At 49.8% G+C, this 24,794-nt stretch overlaps 1 protein-coding gene across 2 annotated transcripts in view; it reads right to left on the reverse strand.

Annotated features, from left to right (window-relative positions):
• The window catches only part of ACACB (acetyl-CoA carboxylase beta), a 100,274-nt gene extending 77,316 nt beyond the window's left edge, over positions 1–22,958 (reverse strand). Inside the window, exons 1-2 of one of the 2 annotated variants that reach the window (XM_030336138.1) lie at positions 22,634–22,958; positions 3,730–3,862 (exon numbers count right to left, since the gene is read on the reverse strand). In XM_030336138.1, the coding sequence (XP_030191998.1) occupies positions 3,730–3,862; positions 22,634–22,893 (393 nt within the window). In that variant the 5' untranslated portion in view covers positions 22,894–22,958. Of the gene's footprint in view, positions 1–3,729; positions 3,863–13,423; positions 13,631–22,633 lie in introns of those variants that run through there. The other variant, XM_030336139.1, reaches the window with a different exon arrangement.
• Positions 22,959–24,794: the final 1,836 nt, after the last annotated feature.

Genomic DNA, 24,794 nt, shown 5'->3' on the forward strand with positions numbered 1-24,794 from the left:
AGGACTGGATGGATGGACAGATGGATGGATGGATGGCTGGATGGGTGAGTGGATGGATGGATGGATGGACAGATGGATGGATGGGTGGGTGGGTGGATGGATGGATAGATGGATGGATGGATGAGTGAATGGATGGATGGGGGGATGGATGAAAGAGTGGATGGATGGATGGATGAGTGGATGGATGGATGAGTGGATGGATAGATGGGTGGATGGGTAGATGGGTAAGTGGATGGATGGATGGATAGATGGATGGATAGATGGATGGATGGGTGGATGGGTGAGTGGGTGGATGGATGGATGGATGGATGGGTAAGTGGATGGATGGATGAGTGGATGGCTGGATGGGTGAGTGGATGGATGGATGGATAGATGGATGGATGGGTGGATGGATGGATGGATAGATGGATGGATGGATGAATGAATGAATGGATGGATGGGTGGATGGATGAAAGAGTGGATGGATGGATGGATGGATGAGTGGATGGGTGAGTGGATGGATGGATGGATGGATGGATGGATGAGTGAATGGATGGATGAGTGAATGGATGGATGGGTGGATGGATGAAAGAGTGGATGGATGGATGGATAGATGGATGGATGGATGGATGAGTGGATGGGTGAGTGGATGGATGGATGGATGGGTGGATGGATGGATGGGTGGGTGGATGGATGGATGGGTGGATGGGTGAGTGGATGGATGGATGGACAGATGGATGGATGGATGGGTGGGTGGATGGATGGATGGATGGATGGATGGATGGATGGATAGATGGATGGATGGATGGATGAGTGAATGGATGGATGGGTGGATGGATGAAAGAGTGGATGGATGGATGGATGGATGGATGGATGGATGGATGAGTGGATGGATAGATGGGTGGACAGGTGGATGGGTAAGTGGATGGATGGATGGATGGATGAGTGAGTGGATGGATGGATGGACAGGTGGATGGGTAAGTGGATGGATGGATGGATGGATGGATGGATGGATGGATAGATGGATGGATAGATAAGTGGATGGATGGACGGATGGATGGGTGGATGGGTGAGTGGATGGACAGATAGGTGGATGGGTGGATGAGTAAGTGGATGGATGGATGAGTAGATGGATGAAAGAGATGGATGGATGGATGGATGGATGGATGGATGGATGAGTGGATGGATGGATGGACAGATGGATGGATGAGTGGATGGGTGGGTGGGTGGGTGGATGGATGGATGGATGGATGGATGAGTGGATGGATGGATGAGTGGATGGATGGATGAGTGGATGGATAGATGGGTGGATGAATGGATGGGTAAGTGGATGGATGGATGGATGGATGGATGGATGGATGGATGAGTGGATGGATGGATGGATGGGTAGATGGATGAGTGGATGGATGGATGGATGGGTAGATGGATGAGTGGATGGATAGATGGGTGGATGGATAGATGGGTGGATGGGTAGATGGGTAAGTGGATGGATGGATGGATGGATGGATGGATGGATGGATGGATGGATAGATGGATGGATGAGTGGATGGATGGGTGGATGAGTGAGTGGGTGGATGGATGAGTGGATGGATGGATGGATGAATGGATGGATGGATGGACAAGATGGGCAGGATGGACAGGATGGGATGAATGAATGATTTTTGATCCTCTACTGGCACCATCACGATCACTTAACATTTCTGAATGCTTATATGTACCAAGCTACAGTACCATATATTGCCCCAGCATTATTTCATTTCATCCTCATAACAGCCCTTGACAGTGGCTGTATTCTTATCTCTATTTGGGATTAAAGATATTAAAAAAGGAGTCGAGGCACTTGCCCAAAGTCATACAGCCAGTACGTAGCAGGCATGGGACTCGTGAGCCCTGCACACTCTGACCTGTGCTCTGAACTGACCCCCTTGGCTGCCTCTGCGTCCTGGAGGTTAAAGGCCCCAGACTTGGTAAGGAGGAAAGGCAGCAACGCCGGCCATCCTCAGCAACTGAAAGCAACAGAAAAGGTCCCAGTTTCCATTCCTAATGTGCCTGAACTTCCTGTGTGGCATTAGGCAGACCCCCACATAAGGATCTCAGACTGGCCAGCCTCCTGGCTTGGTCTATAAGAAATAAAACCAAGGTCTAGTTTTCCTGTTAAAAAGAAATAGGCATATGGCCTCGAACCTCTGACTGACTTAGCAAGAACATAATTTTAAGGCTCGGGAGGACAAGTCTCATTAGAGATGGGGAATGCAATGGCTGCCATTTTACAAAAAGGGAAACTGAGTCCAGGTGTCATATCCTTATGAGTGGCCACAGCAGACGGAGCCCAGCGCTCTGGGCTCTGGTTCAGTGCTCCCTCCTTTCGAAACTGCCCCTTGGAGAGCAATGACAGAATGGCAGGCCTTCGGTTCTCTCAGTCTTATCATCAAAGGGAGGCTTGGTCAAGAAGGAAGGGCTCTGGGTGAGCCTAGGACAGCCCATTTCCCTGGGCCCCATTTGTCCCAGCACATTCTGGGAGCTCCACCAGCGGAGAAGGCCACTGTGGGCTGGCTGGCTGTTCTAGTCTCCACAGGTGCAGCTTTCCCACAAGGAGTCTAGGGGAAAGGGCAAGCCAGGGTCAAGTCCAAAGTCATAAAGAGAGGCAGCTCCCGGCTGAGGCCTTCGGCGGCCACCCAGCCTCTCGGCTCCCCAGGGTTGCGTGCCAGCCACCATCAGTTGGGCCGGCTGCAACACAGTCCCCTTGGCAAGTGTGACAAAAGCATAGCTTCTGGATCCCTGCCCAAGAGTTTCTAACTCTGAGGCTCCAGGGCAGAAGAGTCTATTGGCTGCCAGGCTCAGGAGCCCATACGAGTCTCTAACGCTCAATACTGCACTTAGGACGCTGGAGAGAGGACGTGGGGTCTGGACTCTGACGACCAGAGTCCAAATCCCAGCTCTGCCACTGACCAGCTGTAAGACCCAGGCAAGCCACCTCCCTTCCCTGGGCCTGTTTCCCCTTCTGCAAAATAATATCGCCCGACAGGACTCGGCGGGGGGCGGGGGTATATAGTTGAATGAGGTAAGATAAGGTAAAGCAGTTCCCAGGGTGCCCGGCAGAGCAGGCCCTCAAAAGCCAGTAGCTGCTGTTGTTATAATTACCCACCACCACCCTGGAGTAATAGTGGAAAAGAACAAGGCCTTCTGGTCAAACTGACCTGGGTTCAAATCCCGACTCCGGCCCTCTCTGGCCACGGGACTTTGGACAACCAATGTCAAGTCTCTGCATCTTTGTTCTCCATGAATACGACGGGAATTACCAGTCTGTGGCCCAGAGCCTTAACCCGATGGAACGGGAAACGATGCGAAAAGCCGTTCTAAATGGCCACAGGTAGTGGTTTCCCTTCATTATCGTTATTCAGTACATGGGCCTTCTCTCCCGGAAGGAGCTCTACACCTCAGAAGGGCAGGGTGGGGCTTTTAGGCCTGCCCTCCAGTAACCGAGAAAGCAGCCCCTTGCATGAAAGCACCGTGGGGTCTTTTCAGACCTCAGTCTCCGTTTGTGTGAAATGGGGGTGATGCACCTGTTGCTTCCGGCTGTCGAGAGGGTAGAAAGCTGATGAGCTCCAGCACGTGGCACTCAGGGAGTGCTCATGGAAGGGTGGCCTGGCCCTTTCTCTACAGAGTTATGTGAGCCTGAAGTAGGTTCTCTCCCCTCCAGCTGGGAGGAGGGGCCCCACCCCACCCCGACTGCCAGGACCCCATCTGTACCTTCTCAATGACCCGATCCCCCCCGAAGCGCGTGACAAACTCAGCCGGGGAGGCCACGGTAAAGTCTCTGTGCAGGTCCACCTTCTTTAGTTCTCGGCCCTTCTTCACCAGGTGGAGTCCGGACATGCTGGGTCTGCAGAGGGAACAGGACAGACCCCAATGAGCCATGGAGCCTGGGATGCGGGGGAAGGGAGTCGGGAGGCCAGCACCCATGAAGTCAACATCAACAGAGAAGTGGGAGCCCATCAGACCCCCTCTTGCTTTGTAGTCTCCACCAGGGACCTTGAAGCATTTCACAAGGAGACTCAAGAACCCAATACAGGAATGAGCAGGAGCGATCCCTGGCGTGCCCCAAGCTGTACATTTCAAATCTTTAATCTCCAGTTAATTTTTACTTCATACGCTCCCAACTTAGAAACTCAAATAATACTGAAAAGCTTATGGGGAGGGGTTTATGAACAGGGAGCAAGCCCACACAGTCTAACACTTTAGATTTGTCTTTCTTGCCCTTTTCTGCACACACATATCAAAAATTGGGGGGCTGAAAACAACAAAAAAAAGTGTGTAACTTCCAGGTGGTGGTTCCTTGCCCTCCCCCTCCAGAACCCCACACCAGAGGAAAGCACTTCTCTGGCATTTCCATCTCTCCATAGTCCTGAACAATGCATGAGTACCACCTTGTGTGACATCTTTTTTTTTTTAGTTCATTTATTTATTTAGAGAGGCGGGAGGGGCAGAGAGAGAGGGAGAGAGAGAATCCCAAGCGGGGTCCATGCTGTCAGTGCAGAGCCTGATGCAGGACTTGAACTCACGAACCGTGAGTTCATGATCTGAGCCAAAATCAAGAGTCAAACACTTAACCAAGTGAGCCACCCAGGCATCCCTCTTATCAACGTTTTTTATACTGACTGTACATTGAAATCCTATTTATAGCAGCACTATTGACAATGGCCAAATTATGGAAAGAGCCCAAATGTCCATCGACAGATGAATGGGTAAAGAAGATGTGGAATATACAATGGAATATTACTCAGCCATCAAAAAGAATTTGTAGGGGCGCCTGGGTGGCTCAGTCAGTTAAGCTCTGACTTCGGCTCAGGTCATGATCTCGTGGTCCGTGGGTTCGAGCCCCGCATCAGGCTCAGTGCTGACAGCTCAGAGCCTGGAGCCTGTTTCAGGTTCTGCGTCTCCCTTTGTCTGCCCCTCCCCCGCTCATGCTCGCTCACTCTCTCTCTTAAAAATGAGTAAAACATTAAAAAATAAATAAAAAAAAGAATTTGTAACAATGTGGATGGAACTAGGGTGTATTATGCTAAGCAAAATAAGCTAGTCACAGAAAGACAAGTATCATATGATTTCACTCATACGTGGAATTTAAGATACAAAACAGATGAACGTAGGGGAAGGGAAGCAAAAATAATATAAACACAGAGAAGGGGGACAAAACATAAGAGACTCTTAAATACAGAGAACAAACCAAAGGTTGCTGGGGGGGAGGAAGGGGGGCAATGGACTAAAGGAGTGATGGGGATTAAGAAGGGCACTTGTTGGAATGAGCACTGAGTGTTACATGTAAGTGATGAATCACTAAATTCTATTCCTGAAATTATTATTATACTATACAATAACTGACTTGGATTTAAATTAAAACAAATAAAAACTTAGTATAACTATAGCAAAAAAATAATAAAATACAGTAAACATATTGATTATAAAAAAAGAAATTCTGAAAAATATTTTCTGAGCCTTTGAGATTTTAGATATGTAGTTTTAAAGGCTGATATGGCACATACTGTGTATACCTATGATTTTATACTTACATGATCTATAAAACAAAAATCCACCAAAAAATATTATCTATATTATCTATCAAAAAATATTATCTACTTTAGATAATATTAAGAAATATACTCAAATACATATCTTTTTACTTTTTTTTATGTTTATTTTTGAGAGAGACACAGAATGCGAGTGGGGGAGGGGCAGAGAGACAGGGAGACACAGAATCGGAAGCAGGCTCCAGGCTCCGAGCTGTCAGCCCAGAGCCCGACGCGGGGCTCGAACTCACGGACCACGAGATCATGACCGGAGCCGAAGTCGGACGCTCAACCGACTGAGCCACCCAGGCGCCCCTCCTTCGCATAGCTCTTGCACCTGTTGCTAATAAAGCCGACTAATTGCAGCTTATTGAGCAGCTCCTTTATTTTTCATTGGCAACATCCCTCCTGGAGGCCTCTGCTCTCTCCTCCCGTCCTGACTGCCGGTTCTCCAGACCCCCTTACCCAACTGTCATCCTGGGCCTTCTTTTGCTGACCTCCTCGGGATTCCTTTTGCCTCTCCTCGGGTCTGATCCCTCATTTGGGGGATCACACGGCTCCCTCTTTCTTCCTCATTTTGTTGGGACATAGCGTCCAGTAGTTCATCTGGTTAAAAAGATGGTACCATGGCAGGACATGTGACGAGGACGTCCTCGCGTGCCTGTCCTCCTCCTCACTGCACCAGGCTACTTCATCACTACCGCCCTGGAGATTCCCTCTGATTCTATGCTGGATGTCAGTTTATTCTCTTGCTTCAGGGGGAGATCGCTAGCCTTCTCAAAAAAGGCGTTCGGGAGTGGGGGCTGGGGGTGGTAAATGTGTCATCAGCTGGCGTGGTCTGAAACTTCCTTCTGCTCTCACGTTTGACCCTAGCGTTTGGCGGTGTACAGAACTCTATCAGGGAAAACCTTCTCCTTCCGAGTTTTGGAAGCCTTGCACCATCGTGTTGTGGCTTCCGAGGATGCTGGAACCGGAGCTGTTCCGATACTTGGATCCTTCGTGGGTGATCTGTGTTGTTTCACACCCAGAAGCTTATAGGACCTTGTCTCTGTCTCCTGTAGTCTACAGTTTCACAGGGATGTGCTCAGGTGTGCATCTGCTTCCGTCAGTGGGGCTGTGCATCTATCAGGCTCCTTCAATGTGAAAACTCACATCCTGGAATTTATCTTCAAATATTTCCTTCAAATGATTTCCCTGCCTCCTTTTTCTCTATTCTTTCCAGAAGCCTTATCATCCGGCTGCTGAAATTCTTAGACTGGCCGGCAAGTTTCTGTATTTTACCCCTCCCCTACTTCCCATCTCGTGTCTTCCACTTTCCGGGCGATTCCTTCAGCCTTCTCTCCTAACCCGCTGTTGTGTTTTTAAATTTGTTTTAATGGTTGTTTGTCTTTGAGAGAGACAGAGACAGAATGCGAGTGGGTCAGGGGCAGAGAGAGAGGGAGACCCAGGATCCGAGGCAGGCTCCAGGCTCCGAGCTGTCAGCACAGAGCCGGATGAGGGGCTCGAACTCATGAGCTGTGAGATCATGACCTGAGCCGAAGTCAGACGCTCAACTGACTGAGCCACCCAGGGGCACCACCCACCACCCATCCCCCCTCCCCGCCGCTGCTGTTGTGTTTTTACAACCAAGAGCTTGTTAATGACCAGCAGCGTTTCCTTTTCACGCATCCTATGCCTATGTGTGCAACATCCTCCCTGACTTCAGTGAGGGCAATAATGGCAGCTTTTTCACGTTCCCTTCTCCTGGCACGATTTCTGTTTCTTCCAAGTCTCTTGCGTCTCTCTGTTCGGGGCCTGCCTTCCATATCAGAAACTGTCCCCAACTGTTTGTTAAGCCTCAGTCACTTCCTCGTGGCGAAGAGCGAGAACCAAAGGGCTGACAGAAGGTACTGAGGTGAGGCCCGGCGGACCCTGAGCTCCACGCTCGGGACCTTGGGGAGGGGGGCTGCTGTGTACCAGGGAACCCCAAGTACACTTAGAGTCGTCTTCTTTCAAGGGTCCAACTCTCAACTGGCCAGCAGCTGAGAAGAGGGGGGGTGGGGGGGTGGACGTGGCAGGAAGGTCTGGGATGGGGGGCAGGGAAGGTTTCAACACCTATAACCTATACGGACCCTGATCGTCATGTTTGGATACAGGCCCCACACCCTCCACCGTGCCCATTGGTCCCCAGCACCAAGACCCTCTACTTTTCCCTCTCCAGGGAATGAATTGCCTGCTTTCTGTGGGGGTGGGAGTGGACAACCCCTGCCAAGCAAAGCAGACAAGATCTGGGCATGTTGTACCCAATTCTTACGTTGGTACCTCCCCACCTTTACCCCCAGGCGCACAGGCACGTGGTGCCGCCAGTCCCTGCGCCTTTCAGGGTGCAGATCCAGTAAGTTCTCAGCCGTCCTCACGGCTGCTTTAGGACTCAGCCTTCTTGGTTCTGCTAAGCCAGTTACTGCTGGCTCCCCTGCTTTGGGGCCTCCAAAATAGTATTGCTAATCTCCTCTCCTGTCCTGCCAGCCTTGATGGTTTCCATCTCTTTAAAAAAAAAAAAAAAAAAAAAAGAATCTAGGGACGCCTGGGTGGCTCAGTCGGTTAAGCATCCGACTCTCGATTTCTGCGTAGGTCAGGATCTCATGGTTCACGAGATAGAGCCCCGCGTCAGGCTCTGTGCTGGCAGTGAAGAGCCTGCTTGGGATTCTCTCTCTCCCGCTCCCTCTCTCTGCCCTTCCCCTGCTTGCACTCTCTCTCTCAAAATAAATAAACATAAAATAAAATAATAAAATAAAATAAAATAAAATAAAATAAAATATAAAATAAAATAAAATAAAATTTAAAAAAAATCTCTTTTGCCGTCATTTAGTGGGATGTTGACAGGACCTTCTCCTGGCATGGAAGAGAATCAGGCGAGAATATTCAGTCCACTTTTGTAACGCAGCAATGGGACATTCATCTGCCGGGAATTAAGCCAGAAGTTAACCACCCACAGGTGTGTCCAGTGGCTGTGTCACCAGGCAGGTCGAGGGCAGGGATGAGTGGGTCCAGGGGACCAAACTTTTGGTGAAGAACTGATTGATCATGGGGCGCCTGGGTGGCTCAGTCGGTTGGGCGTCCGACTTCGGCTCAGGTCGGGATCTCGAGGTCCGTGAGTTCGAGCCCCGCGTCAGGCTCTGTGCCGACAGCTCAGAACCTGGAGCCTGTTTCAGATTCTGTGTCTCCCTCTCTCTGACCCTCCCCCGTTCATGCTCTGTCTCTCTCTGTCTCAAAAATAAATAAACATTAAAAAAAATTTTTTTAAATAAATAAATAAACTGCAAGCAGCTTTTCTTCTAGAACCTCCTAGGGCTGAACTACTGAAACAAAACAGGACTTACAAGGGTACTTTGGAAGGGCAGATATTGTCTTGCCAATTACATCCCATCAATCAGCAAGGAGCTCAGTTTGTTTCCGATAACTTTATTTATTTCCAAAAACAAGCAGATGTGGCCTGAGGGCCCTAACCTGCAGGCCTCTGATCTAGGGAAAGAGACGCCAAAATGGTGAGCAATTATGGGTGGTTTGTGTTTTCTTCTCTTCCTTTATGTTTGTTAAATTTCCCGCAGTGGTAAAATTTTAAGCATATTTTTTTTTTTAATTTTTTTTCAACATTTTTATTTATTTTTGGGACACAGAGAGACAAAGCATGAATGGGGGAGGGGCAGAGAGAGAGGGAGACACAGAATTGGAAACAGGCTCCAGGCTCTGAGCCATCAGCCCAGAGCCCGACGCGGGGCTCGAACTCACGGACCGCGAGATCGTGACCTGGCTGAAGTCGGACGCTTAACCGACTGTGCCACCCAGGCGCCCCTTAAGCATATTTATTTTGAGAGAGACCGAAAGAGAGTGAGCGGGAGAGGGACAGAGAGAGGCAGAATTCCAAGCAGGCTTTGCGCTGTCACTGCGGTGACGCGGGCTCGAATTCATGAAACCGCGAGATCACAACGTGAGCCGAAATCAAGAGTCGAATGCTTAACCGACTGAGCCACCCAGGCGCCCCGATAAATTATTTTCAATAAGAAAAAAAAAAAAAGCTATGAATTTTGTTAATAGGGATGCTGAAAGCCCTAGCCATTCTGGGCAAGGCACTCAGTATCCTTAACTGTAAGATAAGGTTATTAACACGTACTTCACCAGGTTTAAAGGTTAATATATAGAAAGTAAAAAATGGCATCTGACACACAGTAAACTCTGTATTATCATTTCAGTGCAGTGAAGCCAAGAGGATCAGGGGCTGTTGACCTCCCAACCTCACCAGGAAACGCTTCAGCCACTCCTCTGCCCGGGGTCTGCTCCCCACCCATCCGCTCTCCCCGACCCCCCACTCTTATCTACAGCCTTCCCCGACTGGCTGGCTTCATCTTTTGGCTTCAGATAGTCTCAGACGTCCCGTTTCCATGCACGCAAACACTAAAACTCTAGCAAACTGACCTAAAGCACAACAACAACAAAAAGTCATCCAGAAGAACACCATTTTGGGGCCTGGAAAAACCATTCCCGGCCGCCATTTTGATTTCAAACATGGCGACAGAGCCCCTCCATCAGGTGGGTCGCGGTCCATCACAACTAACTAGGCGGGTGAACACACAGTGCTGCCGGAGGGGCCTTGTTTCAGACCCAGTCTCCAGGCCAGTGGCTATTTTTATTCGTTTTTGACAAAGTTGGAGGCCAACCAACATTGGCTCTGGAGGGCCGACCGTCAACCGGCATTTGTTCCAAGGCCAGTGTGAGGGCTGAAATATTCCAGGGTGACTTTGGAAATGGCTTCAGGTGCAATCAACTAGGCCACAGAGCTATCCGCCAAACACCAAACACAGTCAGCTGCTCAGGCACAAGACCAGGCAGAAAACACCCGCAGGGAAGGAATAAACATCTCAAATGTCACTATGAATCAGACACAGGGGGCTTCTCACTGAATCCCCAGAGCCCCGTGCAGGGGAGGCCACCATTTCCTGCTCACAGTGAGGAAACTGAGGCTCCGAGAGGCCCGATGACCTCAAGTCACACAGACGGCAAGTGTGGGCTTCCAATCTGACTCTGACCTTCTGAATCTAAGTTTGAGGCAGGAAGATATTTAAGACAAATGGGAGTATCTCTATTGTCTGGACTTGAAGAAACAAGCACTTATATTTGAGAGGCGATGTGTGTACCACTGGGTTCTCAGCTGGGGGCAGTTTTGTCCCCCGGAGACACATGGCCATGTTTGCAGACATTTTTTTGTGGTCACAACGAAGGAGGGGTGGCCATCTAGTAGGTAAAGGCCAGGGATGCTGCTGAATGTTCTAGGATGCTCAGAACAGCCCCTCACCGCAAAGAATTACAGGGCCCCACGCGTTAGCAGTGCCTCAGCTGAGAAACCCTAATGGTTTCTAATAGATCTAATCGTAGATTAGAGCCATCCTTCCAGACTTTCAATGCAGACTCTACCATTCCTGACCTGTGTAATCCTGGGAAAGTTGCTTTAGCAGGTGTCTCTTAGTTCCCTCATAAGACGAAGATATTAACAACATTAATTGCGTCTCCTTCCTTGAGTGTGTGTTCAGGGTTCAGCACTGGGCCTTGCGGGCAGTAAAGACCTTAAGCTGAGGGGCCTCTCCACAGGGAAGCCATGGGAAGAGCCCAGTATGGGGCCACTGGGCCCTGACATCAACCAGCCCTTGTGTCCCTACCTCTCCTTTCTCTTTTGTAAAATAGGGATGGTAACTGCTGAGAGCCGATGACCTGATGGAAGTAAAGTTATTTACTTACTATTTTCACCAAGCAAGTAAGGAAGAAAGGACATTGCATAGCTTAGTAAAAGGCTGATAATTCTGAACTCCTCTTTGGGCTCCCAGACACAGAGACCCTTGGAAATCTCTCAGGCCTCCTGTCCCCCTCCCCACCAGCCCAGTGCTTCCTGGGATGGCCACCTGGGCTAGGCCAGGCTGCCACATGCTTTTGTACCTCCCACAAGCGAATAATGGTTTTTACCTTTTTATTTATTTTCCATTTATTTTTTAAGTGTTCATTTATTTTTTGAGTGCAAGCGAGGAAGGGGCAGAGAGAAGGCGACAGAGGATCTGAAGCGGGCTCTGTGCAGACAGCAGCGAGCCTGACGTGGGGCTCAAACTCACGAACCGGGAGATCATGACCCGAGCGGAAGTTGAATGCTCAACTGACTGAGCCACCCAGGTGCCCCTGGTTTTTACATTTTTAAATGGTTGAAAGAATCTTACTTTGTGACAGGAGAAAATTACGTGAATTTTCAACCTCAGTGTCCATAAATACAGTGTGATTAGAATACAGTCAGGCCCTCTCAATCATGATGTATTATCTGTGGCTGCTAGGGCAGTAAATGGCAGAGCTGAGTAGGTGTGACAGAGACCATATGACCACAAAAGCCAAAAATATTTACTATTTGGCCCTTGATGGAAACAGTTCACCAACTCTGAGTTAAGCGGTGCTTTTCGGCCCTGACTGTGGACTCCATCACGAGAAGCCTTAAAAACTGCTGATGTCTAGGCCCCACCTGGACTAATTACTCAGCATCACCAGGATGGGAAGGATTGTTGGGGAGGGGGGAGTAGGGGTCACCCAGGCATCTACATTTTCCAAAAGCACCGCCCCCGCCCCCCCCCCCCCCCCCCCGCAGGAAATTCTAACATGCAGGTGGGGGCGAGAACCACCAATCAACAACCCACATTTCAACCAGGCAGCTGGCCTTGGTTCTGAGCAGCATTCCCAAGGCAGCGAAGCCACTTGCAATGGGGGGATTCCAATTCTTGCAGGTTTATTCTTTCAGCTTAAGGTGGTTTCGATTCAATGTGATTCAAGATTCGTATGTTGAACTTTTGTGTAAATAGCCTTACAGATCAGGAAAAAAAAAAAAAAATGTATCCTTTGTAGGCCACACGGCCAGCTTTGGGCACACGGGAGGACTTGAGGGGTTTTGCCAGAGGGGTCAGATGGGGGTAGAAATGTGACTAACATGCTCTACAAAAAGCTCAGTGTACGACAAAGACCATGATCCAAACAGGGGACCGGTGCCCGTCTGCAGGCCCTTTGCCTTCAGCAATCCAAGGAGGGTCCCCCGAAAGGCTCTGTTATTCTGCTTTGCAGAGGGACCAGAGAACTTCAAGGTCAGCCTCCTTCCTGGGGCATGTCTCCTGCCCTCTCTGAACCCCCCAACCTTGAACCCAAACAACCAGGTCCTTCTGGCTCCAAGTGACCTCACTTCCCTGCACTAACTATCCAGCAACTGTTAATAAAGATCATGGGGTGGGCGGGGATGCATGGGGAGAAGTGGTTAAGGGTGATTTTTGTTCCTCCTTTTTGCTTATCTAGAATTTTCTGACTTTTCAACAACAAACAGAACGTGACTTTGGTAATTTTTTTCAAGTGCAATAAAATGAAAACAAGAAATCAAGCAGGTGGGGCTAGGAAGCACTGGGGCACAGAAATGCCTGCACTAATTGCTCAGAAAATAACCTTAAATGGGATGCGCGCTCAGATGCACATTGATTCGCCCCGGGCTTCGCGATCATTTCCAAAGTCCTGCCTTCCGCAACCAAGGCTTCACCAAAGCAAAGGGGAGGAAGAGGAGGAAAGCGAGGACCCCCGCCAGCGGGTCCACCTTTGTGTTTCTGAGCGCCCCCTTCCAAACAACATCACCGCCAAATCCAGCCTCCCGGGTTTTGCAAGGCAGCCTCCATCTCCCCAGCGGCCAAACTGAAGCCTGCATTTCTTTGGTGGGGGCGGGGAAGAGGAGGTGGAGCGAAGGGGGTCACACAGCTTGTCTCTACTAGGGGCGGGGGGGGGGGGACACGCTGCGTAAGTTTGCAAAAGATAACGGTCATTAGAATTGCAGGCTTACTTACTTTACTTTGCGATCAGGGAAACAGACCTTGCACTTGGCAGGACTCATATTGACCTGCCCGCCGACCAATCCCACCCGGCTCCTTCCGGAATGCCGAGCATGCACCCCTGGACCCCCTGAAGCGGACCCCGGTCCCGGGGCCCAGCAGGGCAGCCACAGGGAGGCGGAGGCGCGGTCCGAGAGCGGCTCGGGCCGGGTTGTGCTGCAACCTGCAGATGCCGGCCCAAGCGCTGAGCTTCCTCCATCCCGAAATGAGTCCTGCGCGCAAGTGTCCGGGGCGGACGCGCCCGCCGAGGCCCCGCCCCCAAGCGGACCCCTTCTCCCAGAAGGGTCCTGCCCCCTCACCGGGCCCCGCCCCCTATCCCCGCCGGCCAGGTCCCGCCCCCCCGCGCCGGCCAATCACGGAGCCACCGCTGACCTTGGGCGCCGGGAGACGACCGCCGGAGATGTTAAAAAAAAAAAAAAAAAAAAAAAAACGCAAAAAACAAAAACCCTCTTGGCTGCTTTCCTACCCAGCTCGCCTGACTGGAGTAGAAGCGTTCCAGGATGGCACCCACTAGCTACTGGCAGCTGGGCAAAACTCACAAGTGCTTGAATACACCCGCTAGGGAAGTGGTGGAAAATATGGTTTATTTAAAATATGAGTCAGGGGCGTCTGGGTGGCTCAGTCGGTGGTTGAGAGCCCCACTCTTGATTTCGGCTCAGATCATGACCTCAGGGTTAGGGGGATACAGCCCTGCCTCGGGCTCTGAGCTGACGGTGTGGAGCCTGCTTGGGATTTTCTCTCTCCTCTCTCTGTCCCTCCCTTGCGCTCTCTCTCTCTCTCTCTCTCTCTCTCTCTCTGATAATAAATAAACCTTAAAATATGAGTCAGACGTCACCACAGTGCCTGGTAAAAGCCCCCGAAGTCAGGTCAACTTCTGGCTTCCAAGTTCCTGGTTTTGCTCATTCTTTCACCTCTATTCCCAGGGACAAGTTTGTTCCAGGTCCCTCTGTCCCCACGGAGAGCTCCCAACACACACTTCGGACCACATGGGTCACCTGGTAAAGTGAGTGCTTTCAAGGCAGGGAAGACCCCAGCTGCCCTGAGACCCTAAAAAGGTTTCTTTCTGGCTTCCAGCTATGGAATGAATGAGTCACAGGAATGAAAGGGACAGCATAAGGAATATAGTCGGTGATAGTGTAGTAGTGATGTATGGTGACAGATGGTGGCTACACTTGTGGTGAGCAGAGCATAACTATATAGACTTGTCTAATCACTATGTCCTACACCTGAAACGAATGCAACATTGTGTGTCAGCCACACTCAAATGAATACATCTTTTCTTAAAAAAATCTTTCTGCTAAGACCAGCATACCCTGAGTGCTCTCTTGTGCCTTTGTCTTATTTAATAGCGATCCTATTGTTTTTAATTTTTTTTTCATTGTAAGTTTATTTATCTTTGAGAGAGAGAGAGAGAAGAGAGCACTAGTGGGGTAGGGGAAGAGAAAAGAGGGGAGAGAGAGAATCCCAGGCAGGCTCTGAGTCCGACGCGGGACTCAAACTCATGAACCGTGAGATCCTGACCTGAGCTGAAATCAAGAGTGGGATTCTTGGGGGGCGCCTGGGTGGCTCAGTCGGTTAAGCGTCCGACTTCGGCTCAGGTCATGATCTCGCGGTCTGGGAGTTCGAGCCCCACGTCAGGCTCTGTGCTGACAGCTCAGAGCCTGGAGCCTGTTTCGGATTCTGTGTCTCCCTCTCTCTCTGCCCCTCCCCCGTTCATGCTCTGTCTCTCCCTATCTCAAAAATAAATAAACGCTAAAAAAAATAAAATAAAATAAATTTTAAAAAAAGAGTGGGATTCTTCATGGACTGAGCCACCCAGGTGCCCAACAATCCTATCGTTTTTATTTCCATAATGCAGATAAGGAAACAAGACCCAGAGATGTACATTTCCTAAGGGTGACAGAGCTGGAGACTTGAACCCACGCAAACTGATTCCAGTTAGAATAAATGAATGAATACTTCTCCAAGTAGTTTTCATAAGTTAACAGGACCCAAAACACTGCCTAGAAAATATTGCAATGATAATACATGTAGCCTACGTTCACAGCAAAGCAAGAAGCCAAAAACTAATGTAAAAGTTTGCAAATATGGCCACAATGGCAGCAGTGACCTCTCCTAGGAGTTGTAGAAGCAGCCCTGCCTGAGGACACCAGTTAGCTGTGCTCTAGCCATATATCAACTGTTTCAACAAGGGGATTAAGAAATAGGGGCGCCTGGGTGGCGCAGTCGGTTAAGCGTCCGACTTCAGCCAGGTCACTATCTCGCGGTCCGTGAGTTCGAGCCCCGCGTCAGGCTCTGGGCTGATAGCTCAGAGCCTGGAGCCTGTTTCCGATTCTGTGTCTCCCTCTCTCTGCCCCTCCCCCGTTCGTGCTCTGTCTCTCTCTGTCCCAAAAATAAATAAACATTGAAAAAAAAATTAAAAAAAAAAAAAAAGAAATAAATACATAAAACAGGTGAACACAATTCTCAGTTCTTCAGAATTTCTAGAATGTTCTCCACGGCCTTGTCTTTCCTTCCTCCAAAACAAACTCCACCTTAGGCTGATGCATTTTTTTAAAGTTTCAAACCAACCCCCTCCCCCCTGCAAATTCATCCCCGACATGACCCAAATTTAATATATTCACCTCAAAATAGGGAAAACAATTAAAATCAGGAAATGAAAGTATTTCAAAAGACCCCAAGTCAGTAAGGATCAGTGGGAAAGAGCTTGAATCGGTTTACTTGCATCACTCTGGATTTTTATCCTCTAGTGACAAAACCCCAACACCTGTTGGACATCGTGGTGATGCTAACTTCTCCGCCAACCCAGCCCGAGAGACGTCGTAACACAGCTCGCTTTCACGTGGGGGCTCTCAAGAAAAGGATTTCACTTAGATGTCCGCGCTTGGCACGTCATCAGAGCGATAACGACTTGGGTTTTTCTCTGCCTGCCTTATTAGGGAAGAGAAGATCGGAAGGAAAGAATAACACACGCCCCTATGCTCGGTACCGCCTTTATACAAACATCTCCTCTAAACAATTGTCACTGTGCTTTCGATGACAGTTCAAACTTGGCTGTAGATGCAGTCTCGTGTTACAAGCCCTTCTGCTCAGGCTCATCAGAGGCTAAATTTAACTTGTTGGTATGGCAGAGGGAAAAGCCAGGTCAATGGCGAAAGGCACACGCAAAAACAAGAAATGGTACACGTACAAGTGACTAGCAGCACAGTGGAAATTCCGGAGCCGTGAGCGGCCTCAAGCCTGGCCCTGTGCCCTCTGTGACCCCGAGCAAACCTCTTCTCTCCACTTCATCTGTAAAACCATCCATATACCAAGTGCGTTCATTCAGACAAAAACAAAATAATGCCCTGGGGCATTAACCTGGGGGGCTCAGTCCGTTAAGCGTCTGACTTCAGCTCAGGTCATGATCTCATGGTTTGTGAGTTCAAGTCCCACTGACAGCACAGAGCCCGCTTCGGATCCTCTGTCCTTCCCTCTCTCTGCCCCTCCCCTGCTCCCCTGCATGCGAGTGCAAGCTCTCTCTCTCTCTCTCAAAAATAAAGAAACATTAACAAAATAATTTAAAATAATCCCTTTCAATATGTGATGGAGGAAATGTTCCATTAAGCATAGAGCAGAAGTGAAAGATTTTTCTAAATTAAGATACATTCGGGGCCCCTGGGTGGCTCAGTCTGTTGAACATCCGACTCTTGATTTCAGTTCAGGTCACGATCTCACAGTTTGTGGGACTGAGCCCACATTGGGCTCTGTGCTGACAGTGCAGAGCCTGCTTAAGATTCTCTCTCTCTCTCTCTCTCTCTCTCTCTCTCTCTCTGCCCCTTCCCCGCTTGTTCTCACTCTGTCTCTCAAAATACATAAATAAACTTAAGGGGCGCCTGGGTGGCACAGTTGGTTAAGCGTCCAACCTCGGCACAGGTTACAATCTCACCATTTGTGGGTTCGAGCCCCATGTCGGGCTCTGTGCTGACAGCTCAGAGCCTGGAGCCTGCTTTGGATTCTGTGTCTCCCTCTCTCTCTGTCCCGTCCCCGCTTGCACCCTGTCTCTCTCTCTCAGAAATAAACATTAAAATTTTTTTAATTATAAAAAAATAAACTTTAAAAAAATAAAAATAAAGCGGGATCCAGATATTTAAGAGAGAGAGAAAGGAATGTTTAGTTTCTCTGGATCCTGTATTAATAGCCAGCCTCTTCCGAAACTCAATATCCAGTCCACCAATGAAACAATGTGAAAACAGAGACCCCCTTCCCCCGAACCTCCCAGAAAACATCTTAGGAGCTAAAAAAGAGTTGAAAACGGGGTTTCTGCCAGCCTCCTGCTAAATCAATAAAGGAATAAGAAAATTAAAACATTATCAAAAGATCCATGGCATTTCACTGAGGGACAAATAACAAATATTTATAGACAATTTAAAGTTTTATGACCTGCTCGCTACTTGGAGCAGAGGAAAAGAGATACGGAGGGGAGATCATGAGCAGGAAGGATCTGGAAGAGGCCCGATGCAAGCCCACCCAGGACCTTATCTGGGACAGAAGTGCAGCAAGGTCCCGGGTGTCAGGGTGCTCGCCTGTGGTGTCCCTTCACTGCGGTCCAGACCCCACCGACCCGCACTCGCCTCCCTGGGCTCTGCGGTCTGCCTTGAGAAGCCTCTCTTGAACTCAGCACTCCCACCAGGGAAGTGAGTGGTTGGGAAAGCACCCTGTGGACTGCCTTGTGTTCTACCATTTTGTTGGGGACACTTCGCTTGCCCCCCCTCCACTTCCTCCCCTGCGGACACAGGCTGCTATACCTTAAGGATGTGCGCCCGGAGGGGCCTGGGAAGAACCATGGCCACAGGCGAGAGCTTTGGAAGATGCCCATTCAGCGGCCGGCCCCCGAGGCAGCCCCTGGGCCACCCACACCCGCCACTCCTTCTCCCGTGATCTCAGCACACTTGTGAGGTAGACACCAGCATTGCCCCGCTTCGACGGAGAAGGAAATTGCAGCTGAGAGAGCTCACGGGACTGGTCTGAGATCCGAAGCCAGACCTGTCTGCCTGCGGGGCCTGGGCCCTCGCTATGACCACTGTGCTTGGCACCCAATGACAGTGATCACGCCATGGCACTGTGGGCTCACAGTAGCTCAGCTAAGCGTGGCACCGGGCCTGTGAGGTAGGCAGCACTGTGACCTCGTTCTGGAGGATGCTGAGGCACAGAAAGGTTAACGGCTCGGCCCCGGGGGCACTTGACAGCTGAGTGGAGGAGAAAGCATGCGCAGTGGGAAGTTCTCTGCCCACGATGGGAAGTTCTCTGGGCTAGTGGCCCGTAGGCTCCTGCCTGGCCTGGCCTGGCCTGGCCTCTCTGAGGCCATCTGAGCACCCACAGTGCCTGCACAGAGCCCGGCAACCAGCAGGCCTATGATAAATGCTCCCAAGCCCATGAATGAATGGGACAAACCTTAGCTTCTCCACTGGACCGTTTCATCTCTGAGTTTGTCCTAATGTTTACCTAGGAGGACCCAGACCATCCACGGGCAACCGGCCCAGGAGAAAATGGTTCAAAATTAACAAACTTTCCCCAAGCTCTCTTCCCCCCCTCCCCCCCCCACCTCCGTTCTTCCAGCACCGCCCCCCCCGCCCCCCACCACACACAAAGAAACAAAAGCAAAGGCTGCTGGGGCCACAAAGGATCTCAGAGCATCCAGTCCAGCCCCCTGAGAGGGTAGGTGACATCCTCAAGGTCACAGAGCTTAATGGCTGCCTCTCCTGCCTCATTCTTCTCACTAATGCCAAGAACGGGTTAGGAGGAGGGTGGAGGCATCTTTGCTGGAGCCCAGGTTAAGCATCAATACCGGGAGTCCGCAGACCGCTTTCTGACCTGCACCTGCTGAGGGTCCGGGCTCGAATGGCACTGAGGGCCTATGATTATCTCTGATAGAGATATCAGAGACCTCTGACAGACCCCTGAGGGTCAGGGCTTCAGCTTTTTATCTAGGAAGTGGGATGATTGGTTCACTTTCCCCCCCCAATATTTTATAAGGTTTTATTATTAAACATTGTTCACACTTGTTGTAACAGTATCTACAGCAGAAAGTTGGAAAACACAGAAGAAAATTTAAATGACTCATAATTGCACCATATAAAAACAATGATTATTAACTATTTTGACACATTCCTTATAGACTTTCCAGCCACACACACACACACGCACACAAACATTAAGCACCCTCATTTTCTGTGCTTACTAATTGGGCAGAAATCTAAGCACATTACATTCATGTGTCCACAATCCCTTATCTGAAACTCCCAGGACTCAATATGCTTTGGAATTTGGGAACTTTTTTAGGGGGTGATGGTAAAGCTTTACATGATACGTTTTCATGTTACTATTTCAGCAGCAGAAGGCATGAATATTCACAAAATGGGATAAACACTACAAACAACTTTACATCTATTCAAGGTGGATTTTGCTGCTAAATGAGTTCACCACCAACTAATGAATTTCCAGGTCATAACTTTTTTTTTTTTTAAGTTTATTTATTTATCTTGAGAGGGAGACAGACAGAATCCTAAGCAGGCTCCACATTCAGCACAGAGCTTGACACAGAGCTCAATCTCGTGAACCATAAGATCGTGACCTGAGCCAAAAGCAAGAGCGGGACGTTTAACTGAGTCACCCAGGCGCCCCCTGGGTCATAACTTTAATTTTCAGGACTACAGTTGTGCGATCCTGAACCTGTCCTATCCCACCCATTCAGTCCACACACGCACCCACAGGAGAGAAGTATCAGGGCAACAGTGCTCTGAACGGGCATCTTACACCAGACCCACTGTATACTAATCACATTGCCACTGTTGACCAAAGTGATTACCTCGGAACCTTCATTTCACAGCATGTGAGCATTTTGTCACTTATAATGTTCTCACCAGCTTTGTTCTCTAAGGGTTGCATGGGAAGTCCGCCATCTGGGGACTATTTCCAAGTCCACACAGGGCCCAGTGCAAAATGAAAACATGGAGCCCTTGTTGAAAAATTATTAAGAATTTCAAGAGGGAGGCAGCAGAGGGTCACATGCCTTGAAGTAGGTCCTGGGGGGAGGTGTAAGGAAACGGTGGCAGGGGGGGGGGGGTGTGGAGGAGGGTGTGGGGGCCATTTCAGTTCAGAGGGAACAGCAAATGTGAGTTTCCTGGGATGGCGAGGGCACAGGGGGAAGACAAAGGCTCTCTGAGATCATTCAAAAAGAGCTCCTCCCACGCCACAGAATTAAACATGTGCCGTTTCTCTACCCAGTCTCCTGGCTGGTGGTCTGGCAGGAAGACGCCAGCATGGGCCACAAGGTGACCTCTGGAGCGACACGGAGGTCACACGGTCTGTGAAGAACCTGTTACCAGCAGGGAAGATCCGCAGACCTATCAATGCCTTTGCGGTGGCTTCTGCCTGAGTGTAGCCCCTTGGAATAAACCACCCCCCACCCCGGTCTTAGGTTTCTGTCTGCGAAATGGGAAGGTTGGAAGGACTAGCAAAAAAAAATAAAATAAAACCCCTACTCCCTACCTCCATTTTGCAGAAACATAGCCCCGGAAGGTTAGGGGATTTGCCTGAGGGTGCAGATTATTTAGCAGCTGACCGGGAAAGAATAATATTAATAAAGGGAACTCCCCGGACTCCAGCAGGGGCACTTTACCCACACATTGGCCTTCTCTAAGTCAGGCTTCATTTCCTCACCCCTCCGGCTGGTTGCAGGCCACCTGCCCACATCTGAACATGGCCTGGGCTTTTGACCTGGGGGCCCCGGGGAAGAGGCATGACCACCCTGTGGAAGAGGGAGAGCACAGCAGTGGCTCTCTGCAAAGCAACACTCTGGAGGGTTTTGGGGGGAAGGGGGTTGGGAGGCTCCCCCCTGAATATTTCTTCAGAGTTGACCCAAGATGGACCAACGGATGTGAGCAAAAGGGTCAACAGTAGCCAGGGCGGGGCGGCGGTGGGGGGGACGCCACGGATCTGAGCCCTGGTTTTCTCATCTGTAAAATGGGGACCCACCGCCAGCCTTGTGCTGCTGTTCTAAGGGATCAATGGATAATTTATATAAACTGTGAAGTGGTGGGTGAAGTGGGTGTTGGGGGGACAAAGAGCAAGCCACAGGGAGGAGCTATGAAGGAATCCGGGGCTTATTAAGTACCTACTATGTACCGGTCTTTGCATACGTTACAATCGTTATGCCATTTAATCAGGTCAGTGTTTGGCAGATGAGGAACTGAGGCCGGGAGAGGCGAATGCCATGCCCAAGGGCACACAGTGGGGGGTGGCAGAGCCCAGGTGGAACCAGCTCTGCTTCCAACACCAATGACTGCTCTTTGTACCAGACCCTAAAGCCCTCCCTTCCTTTAACCCTTCCGGAACCTCAAACTGAACTCCCCCCTGAGGATGGTCAGTACAGGGAATACTCGCATTTCGTCTCTCTCTACCTTCTATGTGCTCACCAGAGCGCAAATTAAGCTCCCTGGGAACGTGGGCACCTATGGAAGAAGCCACCTCCTCGTCCAAGTTTTTCACGTTCGAGAGAGAGTACAAGAGGTGCGCTGAGACCGACAGCCGGTGGGATTCTACTTCCTGGAGAAAGGAACAGACCGGAAGGAGGGAAGGACACTGGAAGGAAAGCAGAGGACCTGGCCAATGTTACGGTTGGTGGCTCTTCTCTGTTCTCTGCTTGTCTGTGTTTCCGGAGTTTTCCACCGGAACCTACCGTATTCTGTTTGCAATTCTGTCGCCCGGAAGGGAGGCGGCAAGCTCAACAACAAAAACAACAAAGCCACCAACTGCACACCCAGGCTCGACACTCCCGCCTGTGACGGGCCTATGGGCCTTTGTTTCCAACAAATTGCTGGATGCGGTTACCGTATCTGAGTTTTTGTTTTGAAGGCATCCCTAAGGGGAAGGCATGTGCCTCCGTGCTTAGTTACCTGTTGGAAGAATCAAGGAACAAATGAACGAAGGTCTCTTCAGGAGGCAGGGAACCTGTCCCTCCCTCCAGCCCCCCATCATCCCATCCCGCATGGCTCTTGTCAGCCTTGGCTCATTCGGCTTAAATTACAGCCGGTCACACTCAAGGTCGGCTTCCCAACTGGGCTAAGTTCTTTCTACAAGACAGTCTCCTGTGCCTCCCAGTTAGAAGGACACAGGGCACGTTACCTTATGGTGGGGACGGGGTTTCTCCGGCTCGCCCTGCAGTGAGAGCAGCCTCCAGAGACAGAGTCCCCAGGCTGGCCCGGCTGCCTTCGGGGAGACTCTCGGAACAAGCCGGCACTGGGGTCCTCATCGGAGGAGTTGTCGTCGAAGGAGCCCAGGATGAAGTTGGTCATCAGCTGCCTCTTGATATGCTCCTGCTTCTCGTCTTTCTGGAGAGGGGTCTGGCTCGCGGGCCCTGGGGCTTGGCTGAGACGACGGGCCATCGGTATCTGGGGTCTTCAGGTCTGCGGTCCCTGTTGCGTTGGCTTGGGGCGCTGGGGAGGTGTCATCAGAGGAAAGGGAGTCTCCTGGGGGATTCTGGCGTGGGGGTGGCCCGGAAGTTCTTTGCTGATCGGTATCGTCGGCACCTCTGTGGGAGGCTGGCTCAGCCCGGTTAGGAGTCTCTGGCAGAGGGCCATTGTTATCATTTTTCTGCGGCGGCTCCCCTGAGCTGTCTGAGGCTGGAAAAGGCGCTTGGCTTGGGCTACAGCTCCCTTCGGGTGTGCTCTTGGTGACTTGCTTGGAGTCTGTCATTTCCTCCCAGAATTTTAACCAGGAGAAGGTCAAGCAGGAGAAAATCAAACAAGATGGAAAAAGAAGCAAGGTCATTCAGAAAATCTGTAGGGGAAAAAAGGAAAGGCATTTTAGAGTCTACATAATGGAGTTATTCCCACCCTAAAGGGGCTCGCGGGGCAAGGGGCAAGCTAGGGTTCTGTGGGTTCAGCTGGCCGTGCCAGAGAGGAAAGGCAGTGGACAGAGTGGTTCTGCGTAGAACACGCTCTGTGGTCCTAGGCACGTTCCTGAACGCCTCTGGATGTCCGTTTCTCACCTCTCATTTAGGGACACTAACACACGCTCACCGTAAATCATCAACATGCACGTAAGAGATGAGTAGATCATGCCTGTTATGAATCCCGTTATAGATTCCTAAGACCAAAAAAGTAGAAGCAATCCAAATGTCCGTTACCTGAAGAATGGGTAAACAAAAGGTGATCCATCCATACAACGGAGTCTTATCTGGTCATAAAATAGGACTGAAGCATTGACACACGTTACACCCAGATGCATCTTGAAAACATTATGCAGGCGCCAAAGACCACATTGTATGCGCCATGTATCTGATACGCCCGGAACAGGCAAATTCATAGAGACAGAAAGGTGAGTGGTTGCCTAGGGCTAGTAGGATTGGGATAGGGGTACAAGGGTTGTGTTGGGGGGGGAATGAAAATGTTCTAAAATTGACTGTAGTGAATGTACTTGGGGAATGTGCTAGAAACCACGGAAGTAGATAGGTTACATGAATGAACCGAATGGCATATGAATTATCTCTCAATAAAGCTGTTACCTAGAAAGAAAAGAGAAGACCTCTACATATTCCAATGTCGTAGATGTAATGGGACTGTTATGTCTGTCGCCATTATCTTATCATCGCACCGCCATCACGCTGTATTACTGTCACAATCGTCATCATGGTTCTGGAAGGGGGAAGGGCACTTTGCCTTATTTCTTCCTAGCATAGTACGCCCGGGATGGAGTGTGCTTAGACCCAAATGAAACCCAGCAAGACCGAAGGGAGTCTGTTCGTTCCAGCGTCTAAAACAGTGTCCGGTAACAGGGCGAGCTTAACAAGAGACAAAAGTCATTTGCCGAAGCATGAATTCAGATATTCTGATTTCTAACCCATGCCTCTTCCCTCCACGCTACGCTGCCCTATTAATGGAGCGATCATTGCTATTTGAAGTAAAGATTGTTAAAAAGCAAACAAACAAAAATACGACCTGAATGTGTTGAAATTTCGGAACCAATTTGCCACAGGGATACAGTAGAAGCATTTAGAAAAACAAAAAACAAAAAACAGGACCACAAAGCTCAAACACATCATATAGTATCTAAAAGCTTTTGTCTTTTATAATTCAATATTATGTTCTTAAGGGAAGTAGAAACGTTCTCAAGATTTCCCAGAACAGCACAACCCTGAGTACTTCTTGTGCACTTTGGGCAACAGAAACTGTTGAAATGTCATCAGGGTATTTTCCAGGTAATACACAGGGTCAGGAGGTTTTTTCCCTTTAAGGTCATCAAGTTTCTTTTTACAGAAAAGGCAGTCAAGGGTGGCTCAGCATCT

Source organism: Lynx canadensis, chromosome D3, assembly GCF_007474595.2.
Source record: "Lynx canadensis isolate LIC74 chromosome D3, mLynCan4.pri.v2, whole genome shotgun sequence".
Classification (NCBI taxonomy): Eukaryota; Metazoa; Chordata; class Mammalia; order Carnivora; family Felidae; genus Lynx; species Lynx canadensis.